Genomic DNA, 21,530 nt, shown 5'->3' on the forward strand with positions numbered 1-21,530 from the left:
TGTGTCGACACCCTTGTTGTTTTTTTTTTTTTTTGTAATGATGCTACCCTTGTGTTTTCTTTCCTTCTTATTTGTGCGGCCATTGAAGAAGAAAAATATAAGTCAAAGGGATCTTAATGGCCTCAACCCTTGTGTTTTCTTTGCTTGTGTTTTTTTTCCTTTGCTTCTCATTAATCCTCTCATTATTATGCACCTAATAATGAGAGGATTAATTATTTCCTTTTTGCCCAACAGAACAAGGAAGTACTAGTCGAAATTCAAAACACGAGGATAACTCATGTAATTCCAAACAGTTTAATTCCGGGCCTCTATCCGTTTGACGTTAATTGTGATCAGTAACAAAGCCATGATGACCTAATTTCCATGTTAATTGCGATCAGTACAATTATGTTTTACAATTCTAAATTTTAAAAACAAGCATGAAACAATTGTTAATGTAATTAAAGTTTATGTAGCTGAACTAGACTATGGTTTTTAGGTTTTGTGATTTTCCCCACTGATCCTAAAATGGACAGCACTAAAAAAAAAATCAAAAACTTATGATTGTTACTCAAGTCGAAATCACAAAACGAAAGCTCATCAACTACTTCATACCCCGCGAGGTGCCTGTCTAGTAAAAACTAAGATACGTACCAATAGGATATCTATGACAATATACTAAACCAACCTCATTTAGTTCTGCAACGAAAACCTAATAAAGGACAAGCCTGATTACATGACTCTCTTTTGAATAAAAATTTCTCTGGCATGTAAACTTGTAAAGAGAGATTTCCATCGCACCTCCAGAACAGCCAGAACTTGACCATGGTAATCAAAGCAGCTGGCTCTAACACTAGCTCTTCTCTTAATTGTTAGTTTGTTACATATCTACAATTTACTTCCTGCATATAAATTGAAGCAAGAAATTTGGTTTCTTTTGGTAATGATGGTACAGAGCCGAAAACAGTGTGATCATCACCACCTTGATTTTGTGTCATGACACTCCCTGCCAAAGGTTCGTTCTCATCCAGCTTTTATCAAAAAAAATATATACATATATATAGCCTTTCTCGGCTGCGGACATCCGCACCAATGGTTTTGGTTTCCATTTTTGCACCACTTTTCGATCGAATTTCCTCATCTCCACTGTCGAGTATCTAGATAATATTGTGTAGATCATCTCTGCAAAATTTCAGCCAATTTGGTGACGTTAAGGCCCTCAAAATTGTGTTTTTCTGGTATAAACATGAACCGGACAGAATTCAATCCGTCCATTTGTTTTTCGAGTTTGAGGGCCTTAACGATTACCAAATTGGCTGAAATTTTGCAGAGATGATTTACACAATATTATCTAGATACTACACTGTCGATATGAGGAAATTCGATCGAAAAGTGGTGAAAAAATAAGAATCCGCACCAAACCATTAATGCGTACGTCCGCAGCTAAGAAAAATTATATATATAAACACATATATATATGTTTGACCCTAACCCCAACTGGGCGTGAAATTTTGATAATTAGGTGGGGTTTTCGTGCCCAGATGATTAGTCGTCATCACAAGAATACTGATTCTATTTGGTTACCTGTAGGCTTTTAGTCTTTTACCAATAAGGTTTGGTTGAAAGTTATCATTTTCCCATAGCAGATAATCAGCCAGACAAGCCAATTCACCTGAGAATGATCGAGTCATGGGTCACTAAAAAGTTTGAAACTAAATCCATCGCATGAATTCTACATGAACATATTAGGTGATGTAAAACTGTCACTCACTTCGTCATGACATTGTCATTTGGTATTAGGTATGACTATCAAAATGCCTTCAGGATGATCGACCATGTTTGATATAGATCTACATGTATAAATAGTTTTACTTAAACCGAACTGCCTAGGTTAAAATTGACTACACATAACACACTAGACCTTTAATTTTGAAGTAGTTCATATATACTTCTTCGAGGTTTTGAGCATGTACTCAATCTTTAGTGACAGATTTGGTCGGTCGTTCCATTTAGATGCAAGAGCTAGTTAGGCTTAGCCAGGCATGAGCTGTAACTCGATCATCGATCATTGTCATATACCAGTGTAGAGGAAATGGCTAATTTTCCAGATTTAGACTGAAATTTTTTTGAAGTACTGGTGACCTAATTAGAATGAGACATATGTGTATGGTAAGTTACTTTGACACAAGGAGTCGATCGAGTACTACTTCGGTTATTAGTGTGAGAAGTACCATTTATCAGTTGCTGTTCTATCTCTTGCGTACAAGATAAGCAATTTATATGCATGTACGGTTGATAATTGAAAATGTTGTACGTACTAATGTTGTACTGAAATGTATGAAACGTGCTTAAGAGCATTATTAGATCCAACTGGATAAAATGAAAGCCACTGTCTAGCTACGCACGACCAGTAGTACTCTATACCAATTCTTGTACCTCAAAACCTTTTTTTTTTTTTGGAAGCTACAATTAATCTATCTCGGACCTTAAAATAATTAACTTTCTCGGTTATACAAACCAAAACACACACAAAAAAAAGTGAGACAATACAGAAAAATAACATCGATAGATTAACATGAGTTAAATTTTCCAAACGACTCGAAAACAAGAGTCTCCATAACCTCACTCTCTATCTCTTTCCACTCCCGAATCCCACCCACTATCTTCCTTGTCCTGAAATGATGAATAGCCCAAAGAATCAACACATCAACAAGAACACACACAAGACACAACACAACGTAGCTTTCATTTTAGTGCTAATTCTTAGATCAACCATAATAAACAAAAACAAAAACAAAAACAAAAACAAAAACAAAATTCGAAATTTTATGTTCAAGCCAAGAAAATAGAATATACCATAACAGTTTAAAATATATAAACCAACTTTAATATATATACTAATATACGTGGATGGTACATATATATATTCGGTGGTGTTCTTGTTTGTGCATGGTCCATCTGGGAATTTTGGGTCCCCGATAACCATTGCTCGTCTCTCTCTGCTACAAAGCTACCTTGTCATCTTCTAGCTTTTCTTCTCTTCTCTCTCAATATTGCTGCGCTCCGCGTTACATGTCTTTTCCCATAGATTCCGAACACCGCGTTCTGCGACCACTTCACTCTCTCTCTTTTAAACAAATCACTCTCCTCCTCCTTCTCCCTGCATTTTCCCAAATAACGAATCAGAACCACCGCCTTCATTTCTTTATATTATCATCTTCGTTATATTATATACAACTCTCTCTATCCCTCTCTCTCTTTCTGCTGTTTGTGATCTTACCTTAGCTTGGTTTGGTTTCTTTATCATCAATGAGGGGTCATCAACGCCGATGGGCCTCGGACTCGGTCCCGGACAAGACGATAGCCAGCGGCACTACGTCTCCCGGGACCGAGTCCACCTCGGGAGAGGAGTTCGTCGAGGTGACCCTAGATTTGCAGGACGACAACACTATCGTCCTGCGCAGCGTCGAGCCGGCGACGGTGGTTAATATTCCCGACGACGGAGAGGCGACTCCGGCGTCTTCCTCGAGGTCGTCGTCGATAAGGCGGAGCTCGTCCAATAGTAGAATCCGGCAGTTTTCTCAGGAGCTGAAAGCGGAGGCGGTGGCCAAGGCTAAGCAGTTTTCACAGGAGCTGAAAGCCGAGCTGAAGCGATTCTCGTGGAGCCATGGAAATGCGTCGCGCGTGCTCGCTGCTTCTTCTGCGATTGCTTCTCAGAATAATGGAGGAGGCGCCGGGAGCGGTTACCATGACTCGGCTCTGGCGGCGAGGGCTCTGAGGAGGCAGAGGGCTCAGCTGGACCGAACCCGCTCCGGAGCGCAGAAAGCGCTCCGGGGACTGAGATTCATCAGCAACTGCAAGAGTAAGAGCAATGGCTTGGATGCATGGAACGAGGTCGAGAGCAATTTCTACAAGCTCGCCAAAGACGGCAACCTCTACCGTGCCGACTTCGCCCAATGCATAGGTTGGGATCATTCATTTCATGATCAATATTTCCACGCATTCTTTGTGATTAGTTCGGTCATTGTTTTCGAACAATTTGTCTTTGTGTTTTGTGTTTCCATGATCACCTCCTCCATGCCACTTTCACCGTTGAGCAGTTTTCTTAGTGTGATTAATTTGTTATGTTTGATTAATTTTTCTCTTTAGGAATGAAAGATTCAAAGGAGTTTGCTCTGGAACTGTTTGATGCGCTCGGCCGGAGACGAAGATTGAAGGTGGATAAAATCAGCAAGGACGAGCTTTACGAGTTTTGGTCGCAAATTTCCGATCAGAGTTTCGATTCAAGACTTCAGATCTTCTTCGACATGTACGCTTTAATTAATTAATTAATTACTCACTAATCATTTTCAACCATAGTTTTATATTAATTAACTATCCCTTTCTAAATTAATTTACCCAAAGCAACACTCTTGGACAACAGGGGCCAAAGCTGTCTTTTCCCATTTAATTCTATATTCTCCTGTTTTATACCACAGGGTGGACAAAAACGAAGATGGAAGAATTACCGAAGAAGAAGTGAAAGAGGTATTTCTTCGTTTTTGTTCCCAAAATTCCTCTTATCCGTATTGCATACCATTCATTAATCAACATCTAAACGAATTCATACATTATATATTGTTTTTACTCGTCAGACAATACGTTGATGTATGTACTAACTAGTACGGTAAAAAAATGGTCGTTTCCTCAAATGATTTCGATCTTGCATAATCGGTTACGTTAGTTTATAATATAGTTGCAGTTTTCATGGACTAGCAGCCTAAAGTCCACCTCTACGTGAAGATTTGGATATCACGACTAAATTAGCACCCTAAAATTAGACTTTGGCATTTCAGCTAATTTGGTTCATGGTCTACAGGGTGTCACACATAAAATATTAGACGGTAGGAGGGAATTTTTTATTTTTATTTTTATTTTTATTTTTTATTTTTTTTAAAGAACTGACGTCGGTAGGAGGGATTGGGTGACCTTAAATACGTAAAATTCCAAAACTAACTACCACACTGCAATAAACAAATTAGAATTTGGGGTTTGAGTTTTCTTGGCCAAGAGGTTTTCAATTCCATGTTCTTAAGCATCTTTGATTTTCTATAATTAGTCGGGTGAGTGCACCAGGTCGGTCTCTCTCTTCTGCAAAACTAAAACAGATGTCAGTTTTGATTTTCTTAATTTTTTTGAGGAATGATTTATTCGCTTTCGGTGGGGTTGGTGAGGGCTTTTTGGTCAAAACAGTTATCCGATGATGCAAGCTTGAGAGTCTGGTCTCCATTTGTTTGGCAAAAACAAGAAGAAAATAATTCGGGTCTTTGTTTGGAAAATAATGCATACGAAGTCGGTGTTTGTTGGAAAAAATTGTCATTTCACCTAATATGATTTTTTTTCTTTTGCCTTTTGCTTATAGTGAATTTTGATTTCACCTAATGCGATTTTTAATTATTTGTATTTGTTTAATTTGAATGACTCTAATTAGATCATCATGCTGAGTGCTTGCGCCAACAAGCTATCAAGATTGAAGGAACAAGCAGAGGAATATGCAGCTTTGATCATGGAAGAGTTGGATCCTGAGAGACTTGGCTATATTGAGGTTGGTCAATTTTTTCTAGATGATTTTTTTTTTGGCCCATTAAAATGTCATTTACGTCCATTATGAGTTACGTACACAAAATTTGCTAGAAACTATCTTATATATAAAAACGTAAACTATCAGATCGTTTTGAACGTAACCATGTGAACACTACTGGGAAATTATATTTTTTTTGTATTGATATGAATAATCGGATCAATGATTGAGTTATTTAAGATCAAATAAGGTCCTTGACCAGTTGGACTTTTTCTTAGTGTAGTATGGATTGCTATGAGAAGTTACATTGTTTTCATGGCGGTCCAATTCTAAAGGCATGCAAGGCTCGTGAAACATTTTTATAAGCTTTCGATGCGTCATTTACCTTATCACCTCTTCCATTCCAATCGTTTACGACTGTTTCAATCACTATTATTTTTGCCTTTCCTTGCAAAGTTGTTCATATAGTGGATACGTTCAATCCTCATGATCTATGCTGTTGTCACTTGCATTATATATTGGTTAAAGATATTGTCGTGAATCCATGTCAAGATTGATAATCATCCTTACCTACTACACCATCGACACTACATTTTCTTTCCTCCCATGCTAATTTTATTAGGTGTATCCTATACATTACATTGCTAAACTCAATTCTTCATGTTCACGAATTGTTGTGTTCTTAACGTTTCATTTAGATTAGATTAGTTAGGAGGGAATTTAGGAGGAAGTGTGCCCTGCGGTCTTCTGTTGTAGTTATTCCTTTCATGTATCGATAAAAGTTGTGGCAAATTGATCATAAAAATTACGAGTTACTTTAACCTTCAATCATAACAAATTATTTTTGTCATTGCAGTTAACCCATAAACTAGAGGCTAGGCACATTCTTTTGTCCCCCAAAAGTTTTTATTTTCAACATAGATGGGGTTTTGGTTGACACCACATATATAAAGTTCTTTTCCCGTGTGGACTTGTGCTAATTTCATTATGCTTAATTTTCACTCAAACACGTATCCACGCATGTGAGATTTGCCATGATTCATGAGTTGACATCACGGAGATATCTGATATCTATAATTTGCATGGCTCTATTCAAATCTCTGATATGATATTATTGCTCATGGTGATGATGATCGATGCAGCTATGGCAATTGGAGACCCTTTTGCTCCAAAAGGACACCTACCTAAACTACAGCCAAGCACTGAGCTACACGAGCCAAGCACTGAGCCAGAACCTCCAAGGCCTCCGAAGGAGAAGTCCAATACGCAGAATCAGCAGCAAATGCATTTACTACTTGCAAGAGAACTGGAAGAGGCTCTGGGTTTTGACACTCTGGGTGTGCATTATGATCGGACTCTTTACGTGGAAGTTCTTCCAGTACAAGCAGAAAAACTCGTTTCAGATAATGGGGTACTGTCTTCTCACGGCCAAGGGCGCGGCGGAGACGTTGAAGTTCAACATGGCTCTGGTGCTGTTACCGGTGTGTAGAAACACCATCACTTGGCTGAGGAACACCAGGGTCGGCTTCGTTGTGCCTTTCGATGATAATATCAACTTCCACAAGGTAACATTCTCACCAACCCTCATCATCCTTTGCTTATTTTATACGTTTACAACTTAGGTTTGTTGTCTTGGGACCCAAATAATTTGAGGGTGTCTTTTTAGTGGTAAAGTCAATTCGAGAGGTTGACCTAGCCAAAATGAATGGAAATACAGCTTCAAATGGAAACTGGAAAGCACATTTCATACACGCAGCGAAAGTTGACGAATAAGTAGCCCATCTGTGTTCTTGAGGGTAAAAGCTAGAACAGAAGATAGTGGAAACCAGACCAGATTGATCGAGTTATACCTACGCTACTTTTCCTTTTTCATTGAACCAAAAGGAAAATATATGTCATACTCTGGTCACTTAGCTTCTACTTCCAAAGCTAAAGGGTCATGATCGACACATCATTAACCAGCTGTTATCGACTATTATCGACCAAATTTGAGTAGTACTGATCATATCGAATCTAACAATTCGATGCATCAATCAGCGTAATTAGAGAATTTAGATTAAATTTGTCCAAGAAGGCCAGAACTGTGGCTAGTCATTGCAACAATTTCAACATTTTCTTCACAGCTAAAGCAAGGTTGGACGAAGTCTTGAGTACGTAGCAATAGCCATGACAGACGACTGTTGCAAAAAAATTATCTGACACTGTAAATTGGGATGATTTGTGTTCTCTTAAGTGCTCAAGATTATGATCATCAGTGCATTGTGCTTGGCGTGCCTGCTGTAATGGTTATTGATGACACATATTGACTCACAGTGACATAGATATATCTGTTTGCGTATCAAGGTTTACCTTAGGATCTCCAAGAGCAGGAGTATAACTGCATGAATAACAGAGATGATTTGTAGAGGTCCTGAGTTTGATTTTGTTATAGTCATGCAATGCTTAGACATTAGCCCTTTACTGATGATTTTCATTTGCTAATGTTTGCAGAGTATTGCTGCAGCCATTGTAATTGGTGTCATTCTCCATGCTGGGAATCATCTTGCTTGTGATTTTCCGAGGCTTATAAAGGTGCCAGAATCAGTTTATGAGGAGTATTTGCATGATGACTTTGGAACGCATAAACCGACATACTTGGATTTGGTTAAAGGTGCCGAGGGAGTGACTGGAATTTTAATGGTGATATGCATGACAATTGCTTTCACACTCGCAACAAAATGGTTCAGGCGGAGCCTCATTAAGCTGCCGAAGCCCTTCAATAGGCTCACTGGTTACAATGCATTCTGGTATTCTCATCACCTATTTGTCATCGTCTATGCCTTGCTCATTATCCATGGAGTCTTCCTCTATCTTGTGCACAAATGGTACCTGAAGACGGTATAATTTGAAATCTCCTTGCATTGATTGCTAACATTAAAAGGTCTATCATTGTGTATAATTTGCTTAAGGTTGCCGTCTTCATTTTTCCAGACTTGGATGTATCTCTCCGTTCCAGTTTTACTATATGCTGGTGAAAGAATCCTGAGAGTCTTCCGGTCAGGCTTTTCTACTGTCCGGCTTCTCAAGGTGAGCAAACATATATTGTGCTAAAACTTTAGGTCCTTTCTCTAGCAGGACTGCTTTTCAATTTAAACCTATTTTCTTTAAAATTCTAAATAGGTTGCTATATATCCTGGAAATGTTCTCACATTGCAAATGTCTAAGCCACCTCAGTTTAAATACAAAAGTGGACAGTACATGTTTGTTCAGTGCCCAGCTGTTTCCCCATTTGAGTGGTTAGTCATCAAAAATTATGTTTCCCCTTTCTGTATATCAGTACTGCCTGGTTTTCTTATGTGAATGTTAAGATGCTCTTTGTATGTACGTCAGGCATCCGTTTTCTATTACGTCTGCTCCCGGAGATGACTACCTTAGCGTTCACATCCGTCAGCTTGGTGACTGGACACAAGAGCTTAAGAGGGTATTCTCAGAAGCCTGTGAGCCTCCCTTAGCAGGGAAGAGTGGCCTACTAAGGGCTGATGAGACCACCAAGAAAAGGTGCGTATTGCTTAATTATATCTTCTAGCATTGTCTTCCCTGTTTTTGGTCAAGATTTTGTGTAACATCTAAATATAAGTTTTTGAACAACAGTTTGCCCAAGCTTTTGATAGATGGACCTTATGGAGCGCCGGCACAAGACTATCGGAAGTATGATGTCCTGTTGCTTGTTGGACTTGGGATTGGGGCAACACCTTTCATTAGTATTTTGAAAGATTTGCTCAACAATATTGTCAAAATGGAGGAACAGGCAGTAAGTTAGCTTTTTCATGAAAGCTATGCACCAAGTCAGTGTCCATTTATTTTAAGGAGTATCATCTGGCATTTGCCAACTCACAATTCTGCTGTCTTCTTTTTCAGGATTCTCTCTCAGATTTCAGTAGAAATTCAGACCTAAGTTCAGGAAGTACAGATTCTCCCAACAAGCTTAATCCGAAACGAAAAAAGACTCTGAAGACCACTAATGCCTACTTCTATTGGGTAACTAGGGAACAAGGCTCATTTGATTGGTTCAAAGGAGTGATGAATGAAGTTGCGGATCAAGATCAAAGGGTACTTACAAACGTTATGCCTTTGAATTTGACTGTAGTTGACCATGTATTTGTTTGTTGTTAACTTCATGCCTTTTGACTTGAATTTAGGGTGTCATTGAGATGCACAACTACTTGACTAGTGTGTATGAAGAAGGCGACGCTCGATCAACACTAATCACCATGGTTCAAGCTCTCAACCATGCTAAGAATGGGGTTGACATTGTATCTGGCACTAGGGTATGAAATTTGATCTATTTCATTCTCTAAATCAGTAATGCTAATTGCATACCAGAAAGTTTAGATATGAAATTCACTGCTTGTATTTGATTCTTGTGATCAGGTTCGTACTCATTTTGCAAGGCCTAACTGGAAGAAAGTTTTCTCTAAATTTTGCTCCAAGCACTATGGTGCAAGGATAGGTGAGACAATTTCCTCAAGCACAAAAACTGTTTACAGAGTTTGGTTTCTCCAAGTTTATTTATTCTGTTATGTTGAAACATTCAGGGGTATTCTATTGTGGAGCACCAGTTTTGGCCAAAGAACTCAGCAAGCTTTGCTATGAGTTCAATCAAAAAGGTCCAACCAAATTTGAATTTCACAAGGAGCACTTTTGAAAGATTCTTGGAATGCATATATAAGTATATATAGCACTCTTGCCTCAGCTTCTCCATTCAACTCCATCACTTCCATTCAACTCCATTACTTGCAGAGTAAGAAATTTTGCATTAATCGTAGGTCAATAAAATGAAGAGTAATTTGTACAGTCTTGGGTAGAAAAAAGAAAAACAAACAGTGATGTATACAAGTGTTAGTATTTAGTCATATATGTAAATCAAAGCAATAGCACAACCAGAAGAAATGTTCTGGTTAGTGAGATTGATGATTAGGAATCTCAGTGATGCAATATTAGCCCTGCACTGTACTAGTGGTCTGAGATGGGATTATAGGTGAGGTAGAGCAAGTGACCTAAACTGTCATTGTTGGGGAAGGTACCAGCTTAGAGTGTGGTACAGCTACCGTGGAGAAGTTGACCCAAGATTGGTAAAAGATTTGAATGGGGTGAGTGGTAGACACCCATTGGTGGGCAGAAGAAGACAGTTTGGAAAAGGAGAGTGAAACTGAGGAAGGTTCTCTGGACTTGTGGGATGAGGTGAGGTGGGAGTGAGATGGTTCTGTCTGTTTGAGGAAAATCTTCATGTTCATCTTTTGTGAAAGTGGGCTCAGAGAATCCTTCTAGAATTTGAGGATGATGATGCAGAGGACCACGTGGAAATGCAATTATTTTTTATAGGGTACTTTACAATAATGGAGTTTTGGCTTTAAATGAGGATCATACTTCTAAGTTTTTCTCATTGGGGGTCAGATCCTGAGATCCATATATATGAATGGAAGCATAACATTGCAGTATCTTTTGGAAGATTTTGGTATCCAATGTACAGAAAAGAATTAGTTCATTATAGTCTGAACTCAGAACTTGAATCCCACATATATATTTGTTCTTCTGGTATTCCTATGCTTCAATAAAAGATACTCCTCAGATGATCTCATAATCACAAAAAAATCCCAGAAGAAGGTCTGATAGTCTGATACAAAGAGTAATCCAGTTAGTCATTAACTAAATTATCTATGTGCACCACTAAGCTGTTGTCATTCCTCAGTTAAGCTTGGCATGGTTTTGGGTTAAGAGAGAAACAAAAATTTTGGCCCAACTAAAAATTATACCTGTTTGCTCATTATCAAGTTATGGGCCTTTGAAGTGAAATTGCCCAAATTGTACCTCAGAGGTTAAGCTTTAGCTACAGGGACGCTAGAACGTTAAAGACAACATCACAAACGACAGGTCGTTCGTTAAGACAAACGACAATCCTGCGGCCTAGACGGAGATGCCGCGTGTCTAGGCGGTGACAGGTGTCGTGTGTCTACAAGTAAAAAGGTAAAGAGCGAATGACCAAATCATCCTAAATCAGTTAAAAAACTACAAGTAAATAAGCGGGCTACGTGGAGAAAAAAATTTTCTGTCTTCTAGGAGGACCATGTCTTCATGTATGTATAGTGGTCCTCCTTTGTTAATAGGAAGTCGTTATATAGTATTTTTTGATATATCATAATATGATAAAATAATTATTATATTTAACTTAAGTAAATTTAACTTTAAAAAAATAAATTAAGTAAAACCAAACAAGATCAAACAAAAAAAGAACTCAGATTTAAGGTTCATCATCTCACCAAAAAGAAGAAAAAAAATTCCATATCTCCATGGTAGTTGAAAAAGGATGGAGGTCGAAGAAACGAGCAAAGAAAAACCTTAAATTGAACAACAAGGAGATTTGTATGCCTTCGGAGCTGGGTTTGAACCGCTCCAAAATAATTATTAAACCCTTCACATTTCTTTCAAATGTCTCAATGCCCTCATAAAAGAGTTTCTAGAATGTCTTTAGTACTAAGTGAGTGATCTTAATTTATTGAACTATCATGGAGATTTGATTTTTATTTTTTTTGGTAAGGAGATGAGATGAACCCTAGATCTAGATCTCCGGGTTTTTTTTTTGTTTGATCTTATTCGGTTTTACTTAATTCATTTTTTTAAAGTTGAATTTACTTAAGTTAAATACAATTGTTTCACATTATTATGACATGTCAAAAAATACTACATGACCACTTCCTATTGGTCAAGGAGGACCACTAAGCATGCTGACGTGGTCTTTCTGGAAGACAGAAAAATTTCTCTAGGTGGAGACACCATAGGGCTAGGCAGTGCCAGGTGTCGTAGTCCTAGCGGGGCAGTGGGGTCCATCCTTTATCATTTTCGTTAAAAGAAGAAGAAAAAAAAAGTGTTCTCTCCCTCGGCCGCTGAAGTCTGCCACACCTCCCTCTCACCGCGTCACCGCCGCCGCCGCCGTGCTCCATCACCCAGCGACGCTCTACACCGGCGGACCCAATGGCTCCCTCATCCTACGTAGGAACTCGTGCGTACATATAGCTAGTTATATCCTGTGTATGTGGCCACGCTGCTGCGCCAGAGCCAACCTGGCCATCTGTGACCCCATTGCGGTTTCGTGAAACTGAGTAGAGAGACTGACTGAGCATGCAATGCTGAGCTGAACTCAATCTCTGGTGCGATAATAAGCAACAGCAATACAACATACACCTCCAACGCACCCCAGATTACGTACAATTCGAAGCTGTGTCTTTCTCTTCCAGAAGTTAAGAAGAAGAGTTGAAGAGGCCTATCTTTACGTGGAAGCCTGAGTGAAGGAGCTTAGTTCCATTATATACAAAAGCAGTACCATCAGTGGCGGATCCAGGATTTAAACATGGGGTGGGCTTCAAATTTGGCGGAAGGCCAAAAAAATTTTTGTTGTATACCCATGCAAAGTGTAGGAGCTCAAGCATACGTCAATTACGAGTCTTTGAAAGAAATGAAAATAGGCGGCAATAAAAGTAGAAGAAAATTTAAAAAATAAGAGACAAATTAGAAAACCCAATAAGAATAGATTGAAATCCGATATTTTATCGGATTCAATATAGGAAAAAGAAGATTAGAAAATTTATATTCAATGAACTTTAGAGATTTAAGCAGGATAAGACTAGAAAATTAGAAAGATAAGAAGAAGAATTGAAGAGTAGAGATATAGTCGCATACAGAGGAAGATGAGATGTGTAAAAGTACGGAAGTTAGGTGGGCTTGAATGCACAAAAAAGATATATATCTAATAAAAAAACATAATACACTTAGTTTTATTTTCAATCCCAAAAACCTTGGTTGGGCTCGAGCCCCACCAACCTCTGCACTGCCTCCGCCCCTGAGTACCATGTTTCTAAAGTTCACCAACTCACCCAGAAAAATCGCATTTGGTATAAAAGTTACTAGTTGTTACTCATTAGAAGTTGCCAAAGCACTAAAGGAGACTGTAGAAAGCAGGATGGATGAAGATTTCTTAATGCTAATATTCTTATCAACCTTCACCTCCTTAAGTTCGGGTACTCCTAACTGCTTCAGTAAAATACACACAGATGATCACAAAAAGATCCCAGAAGAAGGTCTGGTACAAAGAGTAATCCAGTTTTTCATTAACTAAAACCAAGTCAAAGACAAGAAACATGCATCTAGCAAAACCAAAACTATGCTTAATTAGTTTTTGAAAAGAACTTTATGCAGCATAAACTGAAACATTCTGGAGTCTGGACCTATTGCCATTCCTTAGTTAAGTTTAGCATGGTTTTGGGTTAAGATAGACATAATTCTTGGCCCAACCTCTGCTTCCTCATTATCAAAGTTATGGGCCTTTGAAGTGACTTTACCCAAATTGTACCTCAGAGGTTCAGCTATATACTAGATTCACTGACGCATGAAAGTTGATAAAAACATCACAAACGACAGGTCGTTCGTAAAGACAAACGACAATCCTGCGGCCTAGGCGGAGATGCCGTGTGGCTAGGCGGTGACAGGTGTCGTGAGTCTACACGGGTTACGGGGTCCACCATTTTAAAAAAAAGAGAGAAAATACTAAATCAGTTAAAAAAGACTGAAACTAAATAGTGCGGGGTAGGCGGACACGTCGTGTGCCTAGGCGGTGCCACGCGTCATGGGCGTATAGGGGCTAGGGGGTCCACCCTTCATAAAAAAGAAAAAAAGACGAAAGGCTGCTGAAGTCTCTCTGAAAATGGTCATATGGTCCGCCACGCCTCCCTCTCACCGCGTCATCGCCGCCGCCGTGATCCACCGCCCCCCGACGCTCTACACCGGCGAATCAGATGGCTCACTCATCTGGTGTAACCTCCACTCCGATTCCACCTCAGTAACCTCATCCTCCATCTCTCAATGCCATCATTGGGTTTCGGAAACTGAGAAGAGAGATTCACTGAGCAATGGTGAGCTGGAATCGAGTTCCAGCGAGTTAATAAGTAACAGCATACACCTCCAACGCATTGGTGGAGTCTGTGTCTATGCATGGTTGTGTTTAATGCACGTTCTTACTTCAGAATCCAGATTACGTTGAGTTGGAACGGAGGTACTTGTTATGTTCATGATATATTGTAGTTGAATGATTGAAACTGCCACGTCATGATACTGGGATTCTCTTATTAGTTATTATCAACACCCTGTTAGAATCAAATTATTTATCCAATAAGAGAGAAATGTTCAAGCATGGACGTCCATGTCTGGACGATTGCTCAAGGTTTCCCAAATCCGTGCTTATAATTTGTAATGTTGTATTAGTACGTAGGTTGTTTGAAGTAAGGATTAATCTTAACACTAATCTGGTGCCATGTTTGAAATGATATTCCACGTTGAAACGTTGCCCTAATATATATAGTAGATTGGACTGTGAAGAGACTAGAGCTAGAGGATCAGGCATCTTTTAGCTGTTGATGTTTGTTGTTACGAGGGCAACACCACGCAATTCAATAGTAGCTCAAACCCCACTCCCGTGCTAAGCTCCAAAGGTCTCTCTCTTCGTCGGTCCATAATGGCTGCTGCTTCATATATAGGATCGGAGTCCAGGAGAGGAGCAGTTCTTGATGGAGAAGGAGCAGCCACCTTCGTTTTGTTTTATCCTTTGCCAAGGTCTCCCTGTAACTCTAATATAATGACAATGATAATGATAATACTCTCTCTGCTCTTCCATGGACATTCCCGATCGGCTTGCAAAACGACCGACGTAGTCTGGTCTTTCTTGGTAGACTTTGTAACATTGGCACCTTCGCACGCCACACGTTAATGTGCTAGCTGTACGTACAATTCGAAGGTGTCTTTCTCTTCCAGAAGATCGATAACATATCTTTACGTGACAATCATCCCACTTGAGCATCCAAGAGTCTTTTTCTTACCATAAAACCTAGTCAATGTAGGTGTCCAAGGCTCCATGTCCTTGGTTTCGGAATTAATTAAGCTTGGTGTGTACTGAATACGACTAAGGTGTTCATTTGGGTACCGAGACTTGATATCCAATATTTACACGTTTGATTGAATTTCACCATCTGTACTTCAATGAATGTGATATACGTATCGAGATACTTAAATATATCCTAACTATATGGACGCGTTCGTTTGTAAAGGAGACAATTAGATTGATTTGTTTTATAGTGTAGTTTGATGTCTTTTGTTTGGTGTTTTTCGGTACTGGTTTTAGTGTCATCTAACTTAATTATAATCTTTATTTTTTATTAATTAATTTGAGGTAAGAGTGCACTTTGCTCTACCTAGCTCCTGTTAAACAGAAAAAAGAGATAATTAGTGTCGGATAACTAATTAAACTCTAACCCCTAACGTACCCTTAAAATCCTAAATTAAAAATTCAGAAGCAACCTAGCTGATTAAGAGCTAGTTGGGAAAATAAAACTGATGGGTTATATGGTGGAGATATTTTACAGAAGGTTCTATCATTATTGCAAATTTACAATATCATTGTTCAGCCCGCCTTTGTTTCAAAAAAAAAAAATTCAATATCATTGTTGGTCAAAGTCTTCCATACCGAACACGTTTAGAAATATCAACTCAGAAATAATCAAAGATTGAAGGAAAAAAAAAAAACTAATAAGCCAAGAGAAAACAAATCACATGTCTCCACTTGTATTTCCTTAATTAATTAACCCCATTTATCTTGTATCTCAGACACCAAAGAATATATAAATACAGCAACATGCACTCTGCTTTTCCAAAACATTCATCTCCTCCATCGTCTCCTTTGCAGCTTTCTAAAACATCTTTGAGTACCCAATTTCATAAACAAAGTTTCCTTTCTTCGCAAACACAAATACAATCCCAGATACAAAAATGAAAGGAGGGGGAAACAAGAAGTGCCTAGCCTATGTTGCTATTTTCATCGTGTTTCAAATCATAGTGATCACCATCTTCGCACTCACAGTGATGAAGATAAAGGGTCCTAAAGTCAGGTTCCAAACCGCGACTGTCAGTAACTTCAACTCCGACAGCTCCACCGCTGCATCTTTCAGCGGCGATTTGGTGACCAAATTTGCTGTCAAGAACACGAACTTCGGTCACTTCAAGTACCCCAACAGCACTGTGTCGATCTTGTACGAAGGGCAAGTGATCGGAACTGCTGCTGTCCCGAGCCAGAAAGCCAAAGCTCGATCGACAAGGAGAACTGACATCACCATTAGCATTGACTCGAGCAAGTTGTCCGGAACCACAAACCTCACAACCGCCATAGGCGCTGGTGTTGTTCCCCTGACCAGTGAGTCCACTTTGAAGGGGAAGGTCGAGGTGATGAAGATCATCAAGAAGAACAAGTCTGGCAAAATGAGCTGCACCATGTTGCTCAATTTGAAAACCAGGACTGTTGATGATTTGAAGTGCAAGTGATCGAGCGAAGTTCTATATTTGTTGTAGATGTAGAATTTTGGGGGATTGAGCTTTGTTACTATGTGCCTGTTTGATCTACCTAGCTAGTATTCCATTTGTATCTTTTCCGTTAGTTTTTCATTTTGGGTATTCGAGATGTACTTTGTAGCTGTTGGCATTTGGGTGATTGAGTTATATATTGATTATACATTCTTTTACAATTATGTTCATATGAAATATGGTTGATTTATTCTCCTTTGAAAGGCTTAACTAGCTAGATTAATTGGAAACATAAATCATGACCACGGATGTAACAGGCCGAAGCATTTGAATATGCTCCTATAACAAATTCAGAATAGGCCGCCAAAGACAAAACTGAAAACTGCAAATGGACGGTTCGCGGTTGTGCATTTTTGGCTGCTATACCTTGAAATGAAAGTCTCCATATATCTATTAATCAAAATTAAAAAATCACCTCAGAAAAAAACAGATAATCGAGCTTTATTTCTTTCTGTTAGTGACAATAATAATTGAGCTTCTTATTTAGTGTTTTTACTTTACTTTTCAAGTAAGTGGTTGTGATCTTTTCTTCTTTGCTTAAGAAAGAAGAATTTAACGAACTGAAACTTTAGAGTTAATAATCTAGTTAAAGAGACTTTATATATGCAATGCATCCTGTTTTACAGACAAAGAAACGAAGGCATGCAAGATCTAACTTTTTATTAGGTACTGCAATACCCCATCGATCTTCTTGATTGACCCTACTTCTAAATTGAGAATAATGAATAAAAGGATATCTCACAATTATTTGGGTTTAGGGTTATCGTTGAGGGCGATTCAAAAATGTTCATTATCTATCTCCTTCGAAAAATCAACAGTTCTTGGAGAATCAAACTATATAGTACGTACAATACATTTTCAAGATGGTCTCTCAATTTCGACATAATTATAGAAAAACGAACTTCGTCTCTGATCAGCTAGCTACCTATGCTCGTGAGAGTAGTTTGGTTAATTTCACTGCTTCTCTTTATTGTGTCATCAGCGTTCCACTTAGACCAGCTGGAAGAAGGAGTTTTAAGAGGTTTGTGATTTAGGTTATGTGTTTTTAAATTGCCAAAAAACCCTAGCTTCAAGTTCAAAATATTTTGGGTGGAGTTATAAGTCTATAACCAAGCTAAACACCAAACCCAAGTATCCAACCCAACTAAATGGATATTGGCAATGGGCTATACGTGTTTTTTTTTTCTTGGTCGATCCTATTTTGAATTTGAATTTTGTAATTAAGAAATTAGACTACCAGTTGTTGGGACGTATCAAATCACACGTTTGAATACGTAACCATCTCATAATTTGATTGGTACGTTTTGTTTAGCATAAAGCCTAAACATTCTGGGTCAAGCTCTGTGGGAAGCTTCTAATATAAACTAGTACCCTTTTTTATTTGGTTGAATACTCAATCAACTTCGTCCGATCGCCTCTATTGACAATTTTTGAAGACCAACACACACCATTTGATTTGATATTTTCTCCACACGCTACACTAGCCAACCCCAGAATTTCCCTGCAGTTTCAATAAAACCAAGCTCCTCGCTTAGCTGACCTCGCCCCTCTCTGTATATATTTCTACACCAACCAACCCTCTATCACAAATCCACATTCTTCTCCATCTCCAAAATCACAGACACATCCAATTTTAGTACCTACCCTTTTTGAGTTTATACCCTACCGCAACTAAAGAACCAGCCATGTTGGAATCAGAGAGGTTCAAGAAAATCCAGAAGAACAGGAAATGCTTTGCATACATCGGAATTTTCATTGTGTTCCAAATCATAGTCATGACTGTTTTTGGATTAACAGTGATGAAGATCAAAACCCCGAGCGTGAGGCTGAGGTCCGTGACAGTCGACAACGCCTCCAATAGTTCCTTCACTCTCATTGCTGAAGTTGCCGTGAAGAACAAAAATTTCGGGAGCTACAAGTTCGATGCCACCACGGCTAATGTGACATACGGCGGTGTCACGCTGGGAAAAGGTGACATTGCCAAGGCACGCGCCGGTTTGAAAAAGACCAAGAGGTTCAATGTGACCATTGAGGTAAGCTCCAGTGATTCCAGCTTTGCCACTGAGCTGGCTGCAGGGAATGTAACACTGAGCGCTCTTTCGAGGGTGACTGGTAAGGTGTCATTGATGGGGATGATGAAGAAGAGGAAGACAGCAAACATGAACTGCTCGATGATCGTTAATGGTCCAAAGAAGGTTGTTTATGATTTGACTTGTAAATGATTTTGCCTTGGTTTTTTTTGTTTTCTTTCTCTATCTAGCTTGTTCTTAGTTTCTTGCCCTGTTTTCTTTGTCTTGTGGGCTTTGGATTTGTTTACAGAGAGCTTGTATGTAGCTCGTTCATTATTTCTTGATAGTAATAAAATAAATAAAGAGATTTTTGTATACTTGGGTCTACGAAATTTGATAGTCACATACTCACATTAGTCACATATCTACGCTTCATGGTCATGGATGGTGCTCTGTATTTGTCAAAAGTCTCTTGTTTATGAAAATCATTGGCAAATTCTCCAAGGAAAAATAAATTGAAACAAAAGACGCACTTTGCCGACGAAGAGTGCATTAGTACATCCTCTAACTGAGGAAATGTCGCCGGCAAATATATCAGTACAACAGGTTCAAGTTTCAGTGAAAGAACAAAAGAACAGAAATGACTTAGTGTAACCAGGCTCCTATTAGATGTTTCAATATGAAGTGCGTCAAAAAGACTCTCCTCCAAGATCAAGAGCGTCAGTTTTGTAGACAGATCGAATTTCATGGTGCAGTAGCAGACTTCTTTTTCTTCATTATGAGCATCAATTCAACCTTTCCAGTTAATTTAGCTTGCCAGCTTGGCTGCGCAGCGTTAACACCCCGCTACTCAACTCACTCTCAAGATTAGAATTGCTCTGCAATCCATTAGTACTCAAGTTAACCTCGACATTATCCTACTCCTCTCCCCAAATAGAATCCGAAAGGTTTATGGAGAAATATATGAATATTAGCAAGTTCGCCTGCAGTGATATTCAACAGATCAAAAGCGGCAATCAATCAATCCTAACATGTTTGGTTCCTTAGACTCATGTATGCCATAACACTGTCACAAGTCACAACTAACTAATCACAAATACACAGCAATATAACTAGTAAATCTTACAAGTCATAAGCTCGATTACCAGAATTACAGTACCAAATACTATTCCAGGGGTGAAACGATGAGTTCCATGAGGACCTTAATTTTAAGTTCTGGTTTCAAAACAAAGTCGTAATCCTCATAGCAAAATGAAGGATAAAATATTCAACAAAAATAAATTAGATCACTCGCTAAGCCTCCTTTTTTCTGTTGTAGACGACGTGGTTAAGCAGTCATAGTCTCATGGAGTTCTAATATCTTTTTTCTGTTGTAAAAGTCTTGCACTTCTTCTGGAAGGACTACGCAAGACGACTAGGTTCTCAGAAACACGTCCTGACCTGTTGAGTTTTGGTCTATGCAAAAACGTATAAAATCGAAGGTCCCAAAACGTCCATTTCAGTTATAAATTCTCAGAACAAAAGCCTACAAGGTCCTCAACAAAGCCATCAGCCATCTAGAAGTCCACAATTATCACCTACGGATCTGGACGCGTTTGATGTATCAAATAAGTCCACTTCAGCAGTCGTTTCCAGAAATTTTGTTCCTCTAAATAACTTGGTTTAATTTTCCTTTCTAATTCCAAACACTATATATATGACACCATTACAACTCTTCCATTTCATCATCTCCACAAACAATTCAACTGCCTTCACTTCCAAGTTTCATCCTACAAAAACAAAGACACTGAAGCAGAGTGAAACCAGAGCAATTTCTTTTCATTCATATCAGAAGGATAAAGAGAGATGGCTGAGAACACCCACCAAGCGTACCCTACAGCTCCATCAAACGGTTATGCAAGAAGCGATGGAGAGTCTTTGGTATCCGAAGATGAGCTCAAGCGCAAGAAGAGAATCAAATTGTTTACCTACATTGGTATTTTCATTGTGTTTCAGATCATAGTGATGACCGTGTTTGGTCTTACTGTGATGAAGGTTAAAACTCCAAAGGCCAGATGGGGAAGCATCGATGTTGAAACCCTCAACTATGTTCCTGCAACACCTTCGTTCGATACAACCTTTGAAACCCAGATAAGGATCAAGAACACAAACTGGGGTCCTTACAAGTTTGATGCAGGCACTGCCACATTTTTGTACCAAGGTGTGACTATTGGGAAAGTTGATATTCCTAAGAGCAAGGCCGGAATGCGTTCCACCAAGAAAATCGATGTTGAGGTGAGTTTGAATACTAATGCATTGCCAAACAGTTCTGCTCTCGGAACTGAATTGAGCAGCGGGGTGTTGACACTTACCAGCCAAGTTCAACTGAAAGGAAAAGTTGAGTTGATGCTTATAATGAAGAAAAATAAGAATGCCTCTATGGACTGCACAATAGCATTTGATTTGTCATCAAAGACAGTTCAGAGCTTACAATGCAAATGATCAGATTTGCTAAACAGTGAGTGATGGAGGGTGGGAGCTAGGCTGCATCTACCACATGGATTGCT

General features: G+C 38.9%; 4 protein-coding genes across 4 annotated transcripts; all 4 read left to right on the forward strand.

Moving 5' to 3' along the window:
• Positions 1–3,288: 3,288 nt before the first annotated feature.
• Positions 3,289–11,165, forward strand: LOC101294470 (respiratory burst oxidase homolog protein A-like). The gene is made up of 14 exons (XM_004300776.1): positions 3,289–3,943; positions 4,129–4,288; positions 4,458–4,506; positions 5,450–5,563; positions 6,682–7,104; positions 8,030–8,416; positions 8,510–8,605; positions 8,699–8,814; positions 8,909–9,076; positions 9,170–9,329; positions 9,437–9,628; positions 9,718–9,846; positions 9,950–10,028; positions 10,114–11,165. Exons 1-14 carry the CDS (start codon positions 3,289–3,291, stop codon positions 10,221–10,223), a joined length of 2,838 nt encoding a protein of 945 aa, XP_004300824.1. The 3' UTR covers positions 10,224–11,165.
• Positions 11,166–16,387: 5,222 nt separating this feature from the next.
• LOC101294764 lies at positions 16,388–16,936 on the forward strand. Its single transcript, XM_004300777.1, has one exon. It carries the CDS (start codon positions 16,388–16,390, stop codon positions 16,934–16,936), a length of 549 nt encoding a protein of 182 aa, XP_004300825.1.
• A 1,724-nt stretch (positions 16,937–18,660) lies between these two features.
• LOC101295050 lies at positions 18,661–19,197 on the forward strand. The gene has a single exon (XM_004300778.1). The coding sequence runs from the start codon at positions 18,661–18,663 to the stop codon at positions 19,195–19,197; it is 537 nt and encodes a 178-aa protein (XP_004300826.1).
• Positions 19,198–20,829: 1,632 nt separating this feature from the next.
• LOC101295341 lies at positions 20,830–21,465 on the forward strand. Its single transcript, XM_004300779.1, has one exon. It carries the CDS (start codon positions 20,830–20,832, stop codon positions 21,463–21,465), a length of 636 nt encoding a protein of 211 aa, XP_004300827.1.
• The last annotated feature ends 65 nt before the right edge of the window (positions 21,466–21,530 follow it).

Source organism: Fragaria vesca, linkage group LG5 (assembly GCF_000184155.1).
Source record: "Fragaria vesca subsp. vesca linkage group LG5, FraVesHawaii_1.0, whole genome shotgun sequence".
Classification (NCBI taxonomy): Eukaryota; Viridiplantae; Streptophyta; class Magnoliopsida; order Rosales; family Rosaceae; genus Fragaria; species Fragaria vesca.